At 44.4% G+C, this 13,663-nt stretch overlaps 1 protein-coding gene across 1 annotated transcript in view; it reads left to right on the top strand.

Annotated features, from left to right (window-relative positions):
* The window catches only part of KTN1 (kinectin 1), a 77,774-nt gene that overhangs the window by 11,817 nt on the left and 52,294 nt on the right, over positions 1–13,663 (top strand). The window contains exon 2 of the mRNA XM_074909192.1: positions 12,998–13,555. Coding sequence (XP_074765293.1) covers positions 13,033–13,555 — 523 coding nt within the window. The 5' untranslated portion in view covers positions 12,998–13,032. The remainder of the gene's footprint in view (positions 1–12,997; positions 13,556–13,663) is intronic.

Raw genomic sequence — 13,663 nt, 5'->3', positions numbered from 1 at the left:
TTAACTTGCAGCCTGTTTCAAACTCAGGTCAATCTCATTTTCCTCTAGGAATTCAAACAGAGCATCCATTTGCTGTGGCTTCTCCTTTTGTCCATTGCTGTTGAACAATAGGATCGTTGAGTCACTGAGAGGTTAACGAAGCACTTTTTTTTTTTTTTTTTTGTCAGTGGTCCAATCTCTTTGTATAGTTCTGTCAAACAGCACACTGAACAGAAATAATGGGAAAATCTTGTTGGTGGAATGACCGGGGTTGTCATTTTGCAATATCAGGGTAAAGACCTGCTTTAAGCTTCAGGCTTCGAGCTGTGTACGGGGTGGCTGATTACAAATCCCTCTGCAAGAACATTAAATATTAGTTTGTCTGTATCTTTTGCATTCAGTGGTGTTGGAGCTAGAGGGATCTGAATGATTATGGTTGGTCCAGCGGTAGCTTTTCATTTAGTATTTAAAATGGTTTTGTTACGACGAGTCTTTTGGGGTTTGGCATTAGAAAAAGGGTGAATTGTAGCCCTTAATTACCAAGTGCAGGAACAATTGCAGCCGGACAGACAGGCAGCGGTCCAGCTCCTCTCTTACTGAGCGAGCAATGCCTTTGTGCTGTGCCATCCCACTGCACAAATGACCATAGCTGTTGCTAGATTGATTGGTTTTGATCTCTTTTAGGAAGGGGTTTGAAAGGTCTAATTTTGGCTTTATCACAGTAGTCCTTCAGGCTTCTGCCCTGTTTCTTTGAGCAAATCTGTTACTGTGGCTGCCCCAAAGAGCTTCCCATGGAGGCAGCTGGTGGGGGGAGAGTGGGATTAAAAACCAGCTATTAAATCCAGTTATAGTGGGATGTCAGTGGCTTGGCTTGCGTAGGTGCATTGACAAAGTAGTTGTGAGGAAAGACTTGAAGGTGCAGTGTGTTGCTGGCAGCCTGGCCCCTTTGCATGTGCAGGCTTTGAGGACTTAGGGGGAATTAAGCTCCTGAAGGTGTGGGAGGGGGCTGCGCTCTGTGGCATGTGGGTGAGCTGTGACTTGATGGATGCCACCTGGGGCAGGGAGAAACTTCCCCTCTCTCTCAGCCTGTGGGTGAGGGCATCCCTTGCTCAGCACAGGTGGGTGGCAATGGGACTTGCTGGAGTGCCTGCCACTGGCAGTGCTCCAAGAAATTCTCACCTTTTCCCTCCAGAGAACCTCTCCAGGCTGGGTTTCTCCTGCAGTTCAAGGCAAAGCGCACCCCTTATCAGTGAGGTATTGCTGTTTGCCCCGGCTGTGCCTCCTTTCCAGGCATGTCGTTAGGCAAAGACATCATCAGCCGGCTCACAAACCATGCTCCCACCGTGGTGTGTTATGCTTCCAGCAGACCTCATGCTGCGAAATGGAAAATACAGAACTCCTCTTCAGGACACGACTTCACTTTTTTGTTTGTTTGTTTTTTTCTTCCCCTCCCAGGAGCCTCCATGGCTCCTGGCATATGTATGGCAGTGCCTTCTCCTGTTGGGAATGTTAAAAATACCAGCTACGATTTTCCCTTTCCACATACCGAAATATATTAATGTGCTGCTGCTCTGATTAGTCATTTCCTCTTCCTTTGTTCCTTTCACAACAGGGTAAAGGACTGCGGGCGAATACTTCAGTAAAATCTTGTATGGTTAAGAAGTCTGAAGCTAAATAGATTCTCCTGGATTAATACCTGTCTTTATTGGTAGACTTCTGTTCTCATCTGTGAAATACACATTTAAAAATAATTCTTGATAAAGTCACTTTTATGGTGTTTTCATACTAAGAGTATCTTTGCTGCCTAATTTATTTTTGTAGGGGAAGGAAATTTTAATATGAACGAGGTTAATACTCCTACCATGAATTTTAATATGTTCTTGCAGGAAACTTCAGTCATACATTGCTATAGGAAAATTTCCAAAGCCTCTCATTTATTTTGAGGTTTCGTTTCTTCTTCTCGTGCCATCACCTCTGTGCACACATGCTCCCCCTTTGAGTTCCTGTGAGACCTGGTTCAGTGTAAGGGAAACTTGGTGAAAATACCAGCGTGACCCTGTTAGTCTGTATGTGGCTCAGCTGTAGGATGGTTTTGGCAGTCTATGCACCATTGGGGTGTGGAGGTACAAAGGTTAATAAATTCAGTAATACAGATCTGCTTAAACACTGCACTGAGTGACTTGCTAACCCTTCAAGGCTGGGTATTTTTTGTTTCTCCATTGCTGCTGCTTTGGTGAGAAATTTGGAGAGAAGCTTTAGCACTGAGTGATCTGGAGACCCACAGAACAAGCAGTAGGTTTAAAACTTCCTTGCGTGTCTGGAGAAATTCAAGTAAGTAAGCTAAAATGTTGTCTCACCAATATGGTTAAGGACAAAGTTGAGTAGAAATTCAGAGAATCGAGTAAGAAATTAAGACAAACCTCTTTGTAGGTATGTGCAAACTTCAGAAATACGTCCCCTAAACAAAATGCCATCCTAGTTAGCAATCTGTCATGGGATTCCTGTCGTTCTGGCTCTAAGGACATCTGCTTTGCCCTGAATTCGAAGCAGAGGACAGCTTGTGCCTGCCCTGGGAGGTGAGTCATGGGTAGCGGTGCTTCTCCTGCCAGGCAGCCTTGAGAAAAAACGGTGGTCGTGGGGCTCTGCGAGGCTCGCAAGGGAAGTAATTACCTCTTCTGGGACGCATAGGCAGATAATACACTTGAGTTTTTTCCCTAACTATTTGCAGCTCTTGTATATAAAACCTGTTTTTTTTTTTTGTTTGTTTTTTTTTTTTAATGAGCATTAGCCTCCCAGTACTGGGATGCCATTCATACTTTCACAGCAATCTGCCAAGGCAAAAAAAAAAGTGCTGGACTGAAGACCTTTTCTTTTGTTTGTCTCCTTATTTTACATCTCTTTTTTAAAATATAAACAAGAATACATAATACAGGAATGTATATTTAGATAGTTATATTTACCCTATATACTGAGAAAGGGAAAAGGTTTCATTCCAGCTGGCTTTTCTTTGCAGATTGCTGTGAAAGTATGAGAGGAATTTGAGTCCTGGGAAGCTACTGCTCGTACCTGCTTCCCTCTATCCTTCTGTGCTTGCAGAGACTCAGTTTGACATAGAGGTGAAAGGGCTGTAGCAGCCCCGAATTTCTCAAGAGATGATCCTCAAATTTTTTTACTTGGAATTTGAGGCTCTGTCTTATTTGTGACCAGAGGAGAGTCAACTGTGTAATTGCTGTGGGTGCTGTATATCTTGTTTTAATTGAGTTAAAGTACTAGAGCACGGCAGGGGTAGGTGCAGAAGTCTCAGAATAAATACACTTATGCTAGTGCAACTTATTCCTCTGTCAGAAGAGGATTAAGCTGTGTTGGAGTAAGATGGCCTGATACCCTCAGAGCTGAGTCCCTTTGCCTGGCCTTGTTTTGGCAGAGCCAATTTGGGGAATGACGCTGCATGTGTTTATGTCAGCAGATGGAGCAGGGGATGAGATGGGTGACAGGCAACTTTGTGACTCCAGCTGAAAGATGTGCAAACAGTTGTGCTGGTAATGAAAAAACCCTGTGTCCTAGGAAAGGGTGCTGTACTAGCTGGAAGAGCCATGGCAAAACCCTGAGCAAACCCAACCAGGCTGTGCAACGCTCAGCATCGGAGCTATCGTATCTGCTCCCAGCTTCAGGGGATGGTAGCTGTGCTCTCAGGTTTCTATGGATCAGAGGTGAAGATTATACTATGAATATATATTTATACAATAGACCACAACATATGTCAAAAGGCCTTTGTTGAGGTGCATAGTGGCTTTAAACTTGTGTAAATGGCTTTTGTGTGTGGTAAACCCGAGCTGCTATGGACTGTCACATCAACTTGGCTTGTACAAACCTCTGTTAACTTTCCAGACAGCTAATCATAATAACAAAACAGACGTGGCATGATTCGTCTCTTCCATCCAGGTGCTGGGCGCAAACAGATTTCAGGTGTGGTTGTGCGTGTTTAATGCTTCTGCCTGGTTGACTCAAGAGTCCTGGCTTAAATCCGTATCTGGCTCTTGCTGCTGGACGGGTTTGTGTTGCAGGAGACCCCTTAGATACTTGAAAACTACGTGACGTGTGGAACTGCTGCTCAGACTGATAATCTAAACTCAGCTTTGGCCATTAATCTGCTAGCTTTGTCTCTTATTTTTAGTATGTAATCCTGCATTAATATGGCCTTGGCAAAACCCCAAATACTAGCATTGCCTGTAAAGCCAGAACTAAGGAGTTAATCAATGTTGGGTGTATTGAAAAGTATTGTTATACCTTGAGCAAACCTGTGAGTGCAGCTGGGCAGTGCAGTGGTGAGAACCGGGAAGGTTGTTTTTAATCAAGTTGGTATGTTGAGACTATTAGACATGTAAACTTAGTTCTTTTCTAGAACACAGCTAAAAGATAGGACTGCCTTGCTGGCTGGGTTTGGCTCGTATCTGGCAGCTTTGGAGAAGTGAGACTTTGCTGCCCAGCTTGCAGTGGCAGTGCCTTCCTGAGTGGCCGTACTGATATCTTGCCTTGCCTTAACATCAGCAGAGTTGTTTGCGCCGGTGTATTCTTATGGCTGTTTGTGCAGCCTTTTTTGTTGTTGAACTGTGCCTTCTGATGTAACGTGCAAGATGGATAGTAACGATGTAATGGGGGATCTTCTGGCTGTTTGGAGCTGCTGTGTGAGCGAGTGACCTTGGCTGCTATCACTGCCCACTTGGGATGCGAGCAAAACCACAAGCTGAGAAAATCAGTATCTGTGTTCAACCTTTAGTTTAGATTTTGCTGCTCTTTGGTCCTTTGTGAAAAAATGCATTGGACAATTTTTCCTTTATATTTTGAGAAGTATCATTCCCAGTTCCCTGTGAACAGAAGTGAGTGGTGATTGAAGAACAAATGTCAGATCTGGTCTCGGCTTGCAAGGAGAGCAGGGAAAGGGGAAAAGCTTACCCAAAAGACTGCGAGCTTGTTGCTTGGCTGTTTAAATGCCTTTCAAATAGTTCGTGGTGGTGTAGGCAGAGCGTGTCTGTACACGAGCGCGTGAAGGAAGGAGCTGGGGAAGCCTCAGGGACTCCCTGGTAAATAGCGATGGGAAGATGCAGACTTGCTGAGTAATGCTGAGAGCCCTCTCCAGGCATACTCCTCCCCAGCCATCTCCTGCTGGAAGAAGAAAACCTTTTGATTCTTTACAGACACTTTGGAAGAAGGTAGTGTGAAGATAATTTGTTATCTTCTGACTTTGGAGGTAATGGGGGTGTGTGTGTGCGTTAGAAGTTAGTGATTTAAAAGGAAAATTTGCAGTTTCTGGGCTCTGGTGGGGCCAAGGATGCTTTCCTCTGGCCCTCATGGGTGCCAGCTTTTATCCCAAATAACATCGCCCCACAAATACTGCAAGAAATGTTTTGGTTTTCTAGGATTTTTCAGTCCTAAATAATAGGGAATCATAGAATTATTTAGGTTGGAAAAGACCTTTAAGGTCATTGAGTCCAGCCATTAACGAAACACTGCCAAGTCCACCACTAAACCATGTCCCTAAGTGCCATGTCTGTGTCCTTTAAATACCTCCAGGGGTGGGGACTCCACTGCTTCCCCGAGAAGCCTGTTCCAGTGCTTGATAACCCTTTTGGGGAAGAAATCTTTCCTAATATCCAATCTAAACCTCCCTTGGTGCAACCTGAGGTAATTTCTTCTTGTTCTATCGCTTGTTACTTGGGAGAAGAGACCGGCCTCTAGTTCACCCCAACCTCCTTTCAGGGGCAACGAGGTCTCCCCTCAGCCTCTTCTTCTCCAGGATAAACCTCCCCAGTTCCCTCAGCAGCTCCTCACAAGAGTTGTTCTCTAGACCCTTCACCAGCTTTGTTGCCCTTCTCTGGCCATGCTCCAGCCCCTCAATGTTTGTCTTATAGTGAGGGGCCCAAAACTGAACATGGTATTTGAGGTGTGGCCTCACCAGTGCCGAGCGTGGGGGGACCATCACTGCCCTAGTCCTGCTGGCCACACAATTTCTGATACCGGTGTCTTCGTGCTCATGTTTTGGTGAAGCCCATGGGTTTCTGCTGTGACAGGGTCTGTGTGGTTTCGGAGTATTCAGGTAAGCTGCTGGGCAGGAGGGCAGAGCATGGTTTTCCAGTCTGTTCCTTGCTCTGTGCCAACAACTGGCGTGCATGCTTTTATCCCTGGATAAATGCGAGGTTGCTTGTTCCACTTCCACTGATGCCAATTTCAACTCTGGGCTTTATCCCACAGCCCAGGTGGTTTCAGGGCGTCAGCTGCTGCATGGTGAATCCCTACCTTGCCTTATCTTGTCTGGACTTGCTCAGACGGCTGGGCTGTGCTGGAAACCTCCCGCATGCTCCTGGCAAACCCTTGTCGGGGAGGTACCTGGGTGCTCACCGCTGCTGATGCTTGGGCAAGAGCAAGGTCATCTGCCGGAGAGCAGTGACAACGTCACGTAGCTGTATCGTGCCTGGCTTGCTCTGAGCACCACTGCTGCATTTTGTCAGGTGTTGGCTCTAAAGCTCTATTAAAGAAACCTGAAAGTAAAGGCTTTTGTTGAAGCAAAGCTACTCTTTTCTGGAATTTAATAAATAGTGTGTCTGTGTTAACTAACATCAAGCAACTGAGAGCATACAGAGCCCAACAGATGGTACAAACAGTGGCATGTTTGGAATGGAAAATATTTACCTAGAGGGTATTTGAAGCACTGAGATTGTGCTCTGCAAATGGCTTAATTGTGTCAGCGTAATCAAGTGAAGAGCAAGATTTATTGGCAAGTCTCATTCTCCTCTTGCTGTTAGGAGTTTATAGGGGGTGTCAAGCACTGTTGAGCTTCACTTGAACAGGTCTTTCTCCCAGAGAAGAGTAACTTTAATATGTGAGCGGCTCAGTGTGTAATTTCGAGTGTCTACAGCTTTCTTCTGTTGCTGCACAAATGATGCTGTCAGGTCAAGTATTTAAATGAAAGAAGTTTGGAGCTTGAACTGCTGTTTATTATGCTCCCCCCCCCCCAAGTCTTAGTTTTGAGAGGACTTCTGTAAACGGAGCATGGAAATATTGCTATAGAAGTTTAAATACAAAGAAAGTAGGTTAAATTTTGCCATTGGGGTCAAAACTGGCAGGGCCATTTAGACCTTCAGCTTTTCTAGGTGGTGGGTGCTTTGTGCATGCTTCTGCCTTGTACAATTTAAAAAGTGACAAGTGAGAAAATTGTGTTGATTCTACTGGAAGCTGTGCCTTTTTTCCTTACACAGGTGACAGGTGAGATTTGTATGTAGTATCTTATTTTCCTGTCTTAAAACCAGTGTTCAGGTGTAGTTGGCTCCTTGCTGGTGTTCACCAGGCAGTGTGAGGCAGCTGTGCTGTCCTTTGTGTCTCATCTTTGGGCATGAAGAACATGTTTTTTCGGTGACGTGTAGGGCTGCTTAAAAAACCTAAAATAAGCCAACCTAAATTCTAACTCCGCAGTTTTTTTCTTTAGCAGTGCTGATGTTAAATGAACTGCCTTTAGGTATTTGTGGCAGCCCTCCTTCCTAGAGCTTGAGCCCCTCAGTGCTTTAGTTAATTAATGCTCGTGAACAAAGTCACAGAGAGCTAGTTGTTCCCACTGTGGATGAGGAGTAGGCACGGCGTGGCTAAACACCTTGTTTCATTTTATATTTTCCCTGTGGCAGATCTGGGTTGCCTTGTCTAGCCCTAAGTTGCTGGGCATCCTCTGCCAAAACCTCTGGGAAAAGATGAGTTTGGGAGTGAAGCTGTTTTCAAGAGGTTCTTCTTTGCAGCTGGCTGATGTGGAGTGTGTTGCTAACTGTGTGTAGATTAAAGAAAAAATACTGTTATCTATTTGAGGGATTTATACTCATCTGAGACTTCTTGCTGTATTTCTAGTGACTGTTCAATGTGAGGGCTTTCTCTTAGTCTGCTTGCCAGTTTGAGAAAATCCCAGGGAAAATACATCAATTAAAGAAGTGTTTGCCTTAGCTAAATCTATGTGGTATCTCTTAAACTGCTTAGTATTTAAAAAAAAAAAAAAAAAATGTTGGGTATCTCTGTTTTCTCCTTTAAATGTTAGTTTTCCAGAGAGGCACAAATCCCTGGAGATTATGTACATCCTGGGACCCAGGCATTTACAGAAGCTGTGTTTCTAACGTGCTGGGGCTAAACTATGAGTGACTCGTTAGCCAGATGGAGCCATAATTTATTTTTGTCTCTTCAAGTAAGCTTATCCCCTGGACCTGAACTGAATGAATATCCTGTGAAATGTATCTGTGCAGGGTAAAACTTGATATTTAAGTACAAAAAGCGAAGGGTGTGTTACAAAATCCAGGACAGTGTTAACTAGCAGAGGAAGTCAGGTGCAGGCAATAATACTGTGCTGGAGTTCAGAAATGGTTATTTTCTGTGGCATGGGCTCTGTTTAGGGGAACAAAAGTGCAACTCTTTTGTTAAGCGCAGGATGGGAACAGTAACGGAGGCTGCGTGCAGGCTGGGACAGATGCGGTTTGTTCCCCTTTTTCTGAATGACTCAAGGATGTTGTGAGTTCTTGAATTTACGAATGAGACAGGAGCCTGTCTGCAAGTGGAGAGCCTGGCGTAGGCACTGGGCAGCCAGGCTTTAAAAAGTGTGCCTGATAAATATCAGGTTAAATATCAAATACGGATGAAAGGTGAGTATATAACCAAATACCTTGGAAATTAAAAGATAGCTAAAGTTGCTGTGCCTCTTGCTGGCAGTAGTAAGGAGATGTGTATGTACAATTTCTACCAGGTGTGCCTTGCCTGGGGATGGCAGCTTTGTGGAGGTAGAGAGGTGATGCAGCTACCCCAGAAAGTTGTCCAAGGGAGAGCTGGAGGTGATAAAAGCCCCTTTGCATCACTTCCAGAGGGGAGAAATAATATTTTTGTGACAGCGTGTCATCCTTCCATAGCTAACAGGACTGGTAAAACTAAATTCTGAGGAGCAGGTAAACTGATACGTGAAGGTGTTTTAATGTAGGATTTGCTTTTTTTTCTGGTTTAATGAAAGGAGCCTTTTTGTCCTGTTTCTTTTTGTATGGCATAGGATTTTTTTCCCTATAAATTGATCAGCCAACTACATATAAATAGAAGCAGAGTAATGCAGAAGTATAAATGGGAATGGAGAAATTTTTTTAGTAGTTGTAGATTGTCGGAGGACAAGTGGGAACTGTGGTGAGCCAAAACACTGCCTATTTACCTTGTGGCAAGGATGCCACCTTATAAAGAGGACTTGACAAGGGACGGATGGTGAAGGATGGCATCTTGTCGTTCTGCGTGTAAGTCGGCAGCAGTGGTATCCCTCTAGAAGTGATTTTTAAATGCCCTTGCACATGCTGGGCTGAGATGGGAAATTAGTGTATTACCATCAGAGCAGAGCTTGTTTGGTGTTCCTGGGTGTGCTTAATCAATTCTAGTGATGTCCTGAGGCTTTTACTTGTTTGTCTTTTAACCCTGCTTCCATGTGACAGTCTGGATTTGTGTATGTGAAATTCATTGCTGGACTTCAGACATTAAATCTGCATGCCTCTGATCAGTGTTTGGGGTGGAAGTGTTCGTTTGGCTCATGCTCTGCTTTGCCCTGATGAGCAAGAGGAGAACAGGAGCACTAATTGAGTCCACTCATCATTGCAACGCTGTGCTCTGGATCTGGCATAAGGTGTGAGCCGTCCTGTTGCACAAGTGGAGGGAAGTGCAGGGAGGGGAGAGCAGGGCGATGGGCAGAGGTTCAGCAGAGCTCACGTTGCTTGGCCAGCTCTGAGATCAGACCTTGTCTATTCCAGTACATATTCCCCACTCGAACTGGCTGTTATAATTAAGTATATATGGCTCCTCTTGAAGCAGCTGAAGCTTTTAAATGTGTCTGGCCTCTCTGGTCTCAAAGCAACAGTCATTTTCTGCTTATACTTGGTCCTGCCTTGATGATCATCATGCCTCCTGACACTTGATGTCTTGAACCTTTACAACTTGTGTTTTGCCGAGTGTGCGATTTGACCTCAGCATCTGGTGTTGGGCGCTGAGAAATGCGTAGGGATGGCTGCAGGGTGTGATAGTCCCGGCTTGGCTGAAGCAGTCGGAGGAATTTACAGTCAGCTGCGTGCTTGTGCAAGACAGAGGTGGGCTGTTCTGGGCTCTCTGTGGTTAGGTATTGTACTTGTTGCAGTAATGTATCGTAATGATCAACCTGTGAAAAATCTGCTTAATTACATATTTGCTTTGGGGATTAACTTCTCCTGTAAGCATTCAATATTGACTTTGGTTGAGACCAATTTTCAAGATACGCTTCCTTCAAGAGATAACTAATATTAGATCACTTAGTGCAGGAAGCTGATTTTATCAAGTAGCTGTAACTAATAATTTTGAAAGCTGCAGCTTTTTGAGCATCTGTGCTTTTTCTCCCTAAAAGACAAGCTTTTCCTTCCATCCCTCTTAGACCTTCTGAAATTTTCTGTGCTGGTGTAATTCCAGACCCAGGCCTTTTTGATGAGCTGTGTGCACACAGAAAATAAATACAAACTGGGAGAAGACTTAACATTAAGAAAACTGATGAATAATTAGTGTATTGAAATGTTAGGCTTTTATTTGAATAACTTAATAGCCAAATTAGAGTTCCCACTCCTTGCTTTCTGTGCTACTCAATGCACCGTAGAAATACATTATCACAGTAACTCTTCTCTGTGTGGAAACTATTACATATAACAAGCTAGAGCCAGGCTCCAAACCAAACTCTCACCAATGTGGCAGGATGGCAAGCCAGTTGATGACAGCAGCTTCCAGCACAGACAGGAGCTGAGGTAAAACAACCTTAAATGTAATCCTATCAGGTATTTCAAGAGTAATCCTCTGTCTGCCCAGAAGTAAGGAGTGGCTGGCCTCTCCCTGCACCTTCTACATGGACTTTATTCCCTCTGTGCTCAGCAGGCACATCTATTTTCATTTTCACAGAATCATCAAGGTTGGAAAAGCCCTTGAAGCTCCTCCGGCCCAACCATGAACCTCACCCTGACCGTCCCCAACTCCCCCAGATCCCTCAGGGCTGGCTCAGCCCGACTCTTCAACCCCTCCAGGGATCCCGGGGACTCCCCCCTGCCCTGGGCAGCCCATTCCAACGCCCAACAGCCCCTTCTGCACAGAAATCCTTCCTCAGAGCCAGCCTGACCCTGCCCTGGGCAGCTTGAGGCCATTCCCTCGGGGCCTGGCGCTGGCTCCTTGGCTCCAGAGACTCATCCCCCCTCTCTGCCCCCTCCTGGCAGGGAGTTGCAGAGGGCCAGGAGGTCTCCCCTCAGCCTCCTCTTCTCCAGACTGAACCCCCCCAGTTCCCCCAGCCGCTCCCCAGCAGACCTGTGCTCCAGACCCTGCCCCAGCTCCGTTGCCCTTCTCTGGCCACGCTCGAGTCATTCAATGGCCTTTTTGGGGTGAGGGGCCCAAAACTGAACCCAGGAATCGAGGGGCGGCCTCCCTAGTGCCAAGCACCGGGCTCAGATCCCTTCCTTGTCCCTGCTGGCCACGCTAGTGCTGATACAGTTTTTGATATTTTGATCCTATTTGATATTTTCTCTAATCAGCAGTGGAAATACTCCAAGCAATAGTGCTTTAAGGTGTGGGGCAGTTCTTCCTACTGTTTTGGGGTCATCTCAGTTATGTCTAAGCCTGTGTGAAACTCTTCTCAAGTTGGTTGAGGAGAAGCAGAAGGGCCAGCTGATGTAAAACTGTGCCCAGAGTCACTAACGATACAAGCTTCCCCACGTGGTGTTGGAGACATTGCATGTGTTGGTTGTGTTTGGGGATGCTGCAGTTGGTCAGTGGTTGCAAAGAAGGTGACAAAGATTATGGGAGACATAAACTGGGTTAGATCTCTTGCCTTTCATTCCCAAGAGAATGGGTCTCCCAGGGGATAGTTGAGTTGAAGAGTCATCTTTTCATGTGTGGAGGAAAATGTAGCTGAAGCATGTACTTTCGGTGGTGGCTTTCAAACAGTTTATGAATCAGGAATTGCACTTGCTTAATTAGTTTTGAATTGTGTTTTTCAATGGTTCATGGGTTTGGTTTTTTGTGGTGTGGTCGTGTTTTGGTGTTTTTTTTTTTTTACTTGGAACAAACAGTCTGGGGAATATTTGAAATCTTCCTGAAAAAAATTCATGTCTTTTCACAGTGATTAGTTGTGAAATGGGAAAACTGGTCTCATCTTGGCCCCAGAATAAGGTTTTTTAGCTTAATCCTGACTTTTTTTTTTTAACTATCTGGTTCCTGCTTTAAAATAAAGAGTAATACTCTGAGCATAAATAGTGTTTTCAGCAAATTATCCCCAAGTCATCTGGTCTGTTAGTGTCCTGGAAGTTGTATGCTGTTACATGCACAAAATAAGTAACAGATCTTCCTGTTTTCCTATAAATGTGTGGAATTTTATTGAATTTAAAGCTGGGTTTTAGACTTCAAAAAGCAGTTTTGAAAATATGTGATTCTTTATGGTTGACTAAAATGCAGGGCGCTCTCCCTTCTTCCTCTCAGCCCACTTCTGATGCTGTCATAAATCTGGGAACAGAAGGAAGTTGAAATTTAACTCCCACTTGCCAAGATAAAAATCTTAATTTGTTATTTTTGATTTATGGAAAAAAAAAAAGTGTGCTCTGCATGTACTCGTTCTTAATTCACAGCCTCTAAAAGTGCTGTCTCATGTATTTCTGAAAACACTTTATGGAATTTACTTGAGAAGGGAGAATGAGAAAGATGAGGAAAAGTAAGGAGAGAGGAGAACTTCTCTCTTCCAAGATCAGCGGCCTTGCAAACTGGAGTTCCTTCCTATCCAGGCTAGCAACATTGAAGCAAGTAGTAAATGATTCCAGAAGTTGTTCCGTAATTGATATAGCTTGGTAATTTTATTAAAAGCTATTTTAAGGCCTCTCTAAAACAGTGACAAAGGTTCTTTTTATTATTGTAATTGGTGGGGGAAATAATATCAAGGAAAACGTGTTCAAAGCCTAATTTTTTTTCTTTTTTCCCATAGGTTTTTTTTTTAAAATATAGCTAAGAAAAAGCACAATGGAGTTTTACGAGTCTACCTACTTTATCATCCTCATTCCTTCTGTGGTTATTACAGTCATTTTCCTCTTCTTCTGGCTTTTCATGAAAGAAACTTTATATGATGAAGTCCTTGCAAAACAGAAAAGGGATCTAAAGTTTCCACCTACCAAGACTGATAAAAAGAAAACGGAGAAGAAGAAGAACAAGAAGAAAGAAGCTCAGAATGGGAACATCCACGAGTCTGACTCTGAAAGTACACCTCGGGACTTTAAGCTCTCCGATGCCCTGAGTACAGATGAAGAGCACGTCGCTCCTGTTCCCTTGAGTGTGACTGAAGCATCTACTGGCGTTAGAGAACGGAAGAAGAAGGAGAAGAAGCATAAGGCCGTTCAAGATGATCATGTAACTAAGGACTCGGAAGGATCCAAGTCTTCAGGCAAGAAAGTAGATCCAGTCCCTGTTACAAAACAGCCCACTCCACCATCTGAATCAACAGCATCTAAGAAGAAGCCTGGGCAGAAGAAGCAGAAAAATGGAATGGGTATCTGATGTTGCATATGCTTCTTGCACAGAACGCCAAAACTGTGTTCTGCTTTTTGCAAGGCCACAGAGTGTCTCTCAAATGTTCTGCCTGATCTCTTACAGGGCA

This window comes from Athene noctua, chromosome 6, assembly GCF_965140245.1.
Source record: "Athene noctua chromosome 6, bAthNoc1.hap1.1, whole genome shotgun sequence".
Taxonomy (NCBI): Eukaryota; Metazoa; Chordata; class Aves; order Strigiformes; family Strigidae; genus Athene; species Athene noctua.
Note: the sequence above shows the minus strand (reverse complement) of the source record. Positions and strands in the feature narration are given on the sequence as shown.